At 27.6% G+C, this 4,683-nt stretch overlaps 1 protein-coding gene across 2 annotated transcripts; it reads left to right on the top strand.

The window, feature by feature from the left end:
• Positions 1 to 519: 519 nt before the first annotated feature.
• On the top strand, positions 520 to 4,180 carry LOC106790582 (cytochrome b561 domain-containing protein 2). 2 transcript variants are annotated; one of them, XM_014755593.1, is made up of 4 exons: positions 673 to 717; positions 1,652 to 1,736; positions 1,995 to 2,199; positions 3,059 to 4,180. In XM_014755593.1, exons 3-4 carry the CDS (start codon positions 2,035 to 2,037, stop codon positions 3,572 to 3,574), a joined length of 681 nt encoding a protein of 226 aa, XP_014611079.1. In that variant the 5' UTR covers positions 673 to 717; positions 1,652 to 1,736; positions 1,995 to 2,034; the 3' UTR covers positions 3,575 to 4,180. The 2 variants fall into 2 exon arrangements, with proteins under 2 accessions (XP_014611078.1, XP_014611079.1); XM_014755592.1 differs by lacking the exon at positions 1,652 to 1,736 and having other exon boundaries at positions 520 to 717.
• Positions 4,181 to 4,683: the final 503 nt, after the last annotated feature.

The raw sequence follows: 4,683 nt of genomic DNA, 5'->3' as shown, positions 1-4,683 counted from the left end.
TGGGAAAAACCGGCTAAGTAATTCGAGCATTTATTAAACATTCAACGATTTGGAATCTCATGAACTTTGAGACTCACAATCAGTTATTTTCCCGATCTCTGAATATTTTTTTGTTGTCACATAAAATAATAATAATTATAATACAAAATTAGACGCGTTTATTACGCGAATAAAATTTATTTCCCTGTCGAAGAAACTATGAAGAAAAATATTAAACGAATTTATTTTAAAATTTCTCATTTTCTATGAAATAATACGAAATTAATTACACGTAAAAATAAATGAAAAAATAACAAAGTTTTGTATAGATCATAAATTATATGAATAAAAGAACGCATACAGGGTGACTAATTAATTTGCAAAAGTTAAAGAACGAATATTTCAAACGATTATTTAAACCAAGGTCTCGTTTATGACGAAGCAACGAGGAAAAATCAACGCATCAACATTACGATAAACATCAGTTTGAAACTGAACATGCTTCGGGTTTAGTATAATTCTCTGCTTTTCTTCACATCAGTCAAGAGACAGCTTTCGATTCGTGCATTATATCCGATTCTATCTTTATCTATCTTACTAACTCCTGTACAAACAATTATTTATCTTATTCCTTTTAATTAAAGGGAAAAAATTATTTGTACAAAAAGAAAATACGTAAAATTAAAAGATTTAATTATTTTTTTCTTCTCTTCTATCTATTTCGCAAATATAAACAAGGTGAGTTTGTATCTATTTAAATAAATTTTTAGAAGACATTCTTTTATATATATACATATTTAATTGATTACTGAAAAAAAGAAATTTATCTGTAAAGTAATTTTTTTTTATTTTTTCTCTTTCTAATTTTTTTTTAACGTGTTAACGAGAGATGAGACACAAACTCTGCTTCTTTCTACTTATCCATCACGAACAAAACTCGAGTGTACTTTTGTTTTTTCTTTTTCAAGAACAGTGTCTTAAGGACGTGCCTAATTGGATTCCAAGTGTTATACCTATCTTGTGTTCTTCTGATTCTTTTTCTTCTTCTTCTTCTTCTTCACTTATCCCATTCACTTTGTTTGTGTAAATACCACTTGTTGCTAGTGGACATTAGTAAAGAGAATAGCTTTTTTTCTTTTTTTTTTTTTTTTTTTTATATTTGTCTCTTCTTATTTTTTTCTCTTGAAAATAAATCTTCATTCTTTATATATTTCCTAATTGGCACCTCGTTATATCTCGTTAATAAAATTCTTCAGCATTTTATATCGTTATTTTATTTATATATTTATTTAAGATAATATTTGTGACAATAGTTAGGATTAATAAAAATAACAAATTAACGCGACAAAACCAGGGAATGTTTGTTAAAAGAGATTATCTTTTACTGAAATAATTTCTATTTTTTAAGTGGAAATATATATCTCTATGAAAAATCAATAAGTGTAAGTGATAACCAAAAAGAAAAAAAATAAGAGATGGATTGTATCGTCGTACGTGCTTAATAATATCAGAACTACGAGAATTTTTTCTTTATTTCTTATTCACGATTAAATTATCGTCACTATCTGTTATCTATAAATCTATATGGAATTTATTTCGTCTCTGACACTTATTGCTATCACAAACTTTAATTTATCTATCTCATTCTGAAGGCTCATTCGTATTTTCATAGTTCGAAGTGAGGCATCGTGCGTTAACGTGAAAAAAAAAGAAAAAAGAACAAAGGCTATCTCCCAAACTACAAATTTTATTCAAAAGTAAGTTATATCTAAAATAAAAAAAAAAGAAAAAAGAAAATAATAATAATAATTCATTTAAAAATCTAACAAAGTTCGGCTACAAAATATTTGCAACTATATTTTTCCTCTCTTCTCTCTCTCTCTCTCTCTTTCTGTTAAAAAATAAAAGATTCGTTCAACTGATATAAAAAAAAAAATATTCTAAATAATCTTTCTCCATTTTTCTTCTATATTTTTCGTATTGATAATATCTTGTCCTATATTTTTTTGTTGCAGTATTCCCATAAAAGGAAAAAATATTTCAACCACCTCAAATATGACGGCTTCTACAAGTCCAACAAAAACTTCCCCACATCCACTAGCCATAGCAATATCTGTTCTAACGCATCTTCTTCTATTGACCCCCGTAATATATATCGTCGTGCTATCAGTTAATACTTACAATACTTTTTCATGGCATCCAATATTAACAACGGTTGGGGTAAGAAACTTTCTAATCTTTTTATCTTCATTCATCGTTCAGCATTTTAAGTAGGCTCGTATTTGCCATAAAATATACTAGGGGTTTTACCTGGGATCTCATTTTTTTTATGGGATCACACTTTCCAATCCCTTAAATCTTTCCAAATAACGATAAAAAATAAAAAGAAGGAAAAATCTTATAAAGAAAATTATACACACGTTAATTTGAATAATAATGTTACAAATTAATCCTTATTCGAGCAAGATGAACATCATGATTTTATTTACGTGAGCGCGTGTGTGTTAATATAATTAGCATTAAAAATTTACAAAAAAAAAAAAAACTATTATATATATAGAATGACACAAAAATCCGGCAATTTTGTATCCTGCGTGTTGGAATAAATTACAAAAGACAATCGTAGGATGATTTCGTAAAAGTGATAACGCCTTAGCCAATAGCAAGTCATCAACTAAACTCAGAAGTAAGAATCAACGGATAATAAATCTTTAGTGAATTGCAAGTTACGAGTTGTGTGATTCTAACAACAATTGATGATGATGGTGGTAATAATAATGCATATATTACAACTACAATCACTAGTGTAATTTATCTTAAAAACGAACTATACCGTTCATTAAGAAACGACAAAAATCGCGTGATATACAACTTCTTCTCCTTTGACGTTACATAAAATACTCGAATAAGGGGATTCCTTTTCTATTTTCTTTTGTGAATAAAAAAACAAATACGAACCTAATCTTAAGAACATTTAATTCTATTTCTAAAGATAATAAAATAAAAAACGTAACCATGAATAATATATAAAAAAAGAAATATATATATATATAATATTAATTATTATGAATTCAAACAGATCGGCCTGCTGATGCTGGAAGCAATTTACTGCGTATCGGGTGAGGCATACGTTTCTTCAAAATTGACACGAAAGAATCGAATATTGATTCACTGGGTTCTACAAAGTTTAGGATTTGTTTTAACGTTAGCAGGGGTGCTCGTAATAATTATAATGAAGGGTAATCGTTCGCACTTTACATCTGTACACGGAAAACTAGGATTAGCAGCAATGATATTATTTGCTATACTGATGATCAGTGGTATATTCGCGGATAATACGAAATGGTTTTATCCACGTATACGACCAATAAACATTAAGATCTTTCACATTGTTGGTGGTATTTTAGTAACTTTAGTTTTATTAGCTGCATTGATCAATGGTACATACACACGTTGGTGGCCCGATACCAAATTAGGAAGAGATTTAACATTTGCATCGTTCGTAATCGGTACAGCATTTACTATGATCAAACCAACATTGGGTGCAGTGTCCAAATGCAAATTTATGTTTCGCAAATCTACGACAAATACGTGAATATTGTTTAGTATATTTGGAATTGGTGTTTAACTGGTTAAATTATTGTTTTTAAGTTAAATCTGTTTTTTATGATCAATTACGCGCGTTATCACGGATTACATTTAAACGTATACGCGCATATGTGAGAATATGTGTAAGATAGTTGCAATACTATTCCGTCTCACAAAAACAAAAAATATAATCTATGTTTTATAATTTCGTAATGCATGCGGATCGTTATCATGGATTAATATCGTTGGGTAATTGAACCATATGCCAAATGTGTCAGTAACATGATTTGTTGATCCGGTGATAAGATAAATGAGAATATATGAGAGTTAGGGAATTTTTAGTAATTACAAATATGTACAACGTTCAAAGTTATATTATAATACCCTCTGACGAAAGATATATTTTTATATATATATAGACATATACATATATTTGTTTAAAAAATTCAATTTAATGAGTGATGTAGATCAAACAACATTCACGTTTTATTTGCATATAAATATAAGTATATTATATATATATATCTGGATTTTTGTTTATAATGAACATCATTAAATTTATGTAAGAAAAAAAAAGAAAAGAAAATAAATAAACCATTGTTAATTAAATCAATATACTCTATCTTTAGTATATAAACGATATGACTATATATACAAATAATTAAAAAATAATATATGACGATAATAGGTGTTAAGTGCATTGTCAATCGTATATATCAACACTTTATTAATTACACACGCATCGTATACATATACATAGAATATATATATATATAATGTATATATATATATATATATCTTTTCGCAAACGTGATGTAGATGTATATTAATAGGTTTTTATTCTAAATCTCTCAACGTTTCTCTCTTTCTCTCTCTTTCACCCCTCCCATTTCTTTCCTTCTCTTTCTTTCTCTTATATATTTATATATTTACTTATAATTTGATGTGAATAACTTTAACCACGTCATTTATAATTTGAGAATCTCTTGTCATAATTAATTTTATTTTTATATTTAGAGAATCTTTTTCATTTCGATTCTCTCTCTCTCTCTCTCTCTCTTTCTCTGTCTCTTTTTCTCTAACCTGGTTTTTTCAATAATTTATTTCGAGAGATTT

Source organism: Polistes canadensis, unplaced genomic scaffold (genome assembly GCF_001313835.1).
Source record: "Polistes canadensis isolate GaletaPanama2010 unplaced genomic scaffold, ASM131383v1 scaffold_248, whole genome shotgun sequence".
Taxonomy (NCBI): domain Eukaryota; kingdom Metazoa; phylum Arthropoda; class Insecta; order Hymenoptera; family Vespidae; genus Polistes; species Polistes canadensis.
This window is presented reverse-complemented; position numbering and strand designations above follow the sequence as displayed.

Bases quoted from the DNA above. Each gene is read 5' to 3' on its own strand.
- LOC106790582 (XM_014755592.1), top strand. From the start codon at position 2,035: ATGACGGCTTCTACAAGTCCAACAAAAACTTCCCCACATCCACTAGCC. The intron at 2,200-3,058 runs GTAAGAAACTTT...GAATTCAAACAG, and splicing joins CAATATTAACAACGGTTGGG to ATCGGCCTGCTGATGCTGGA.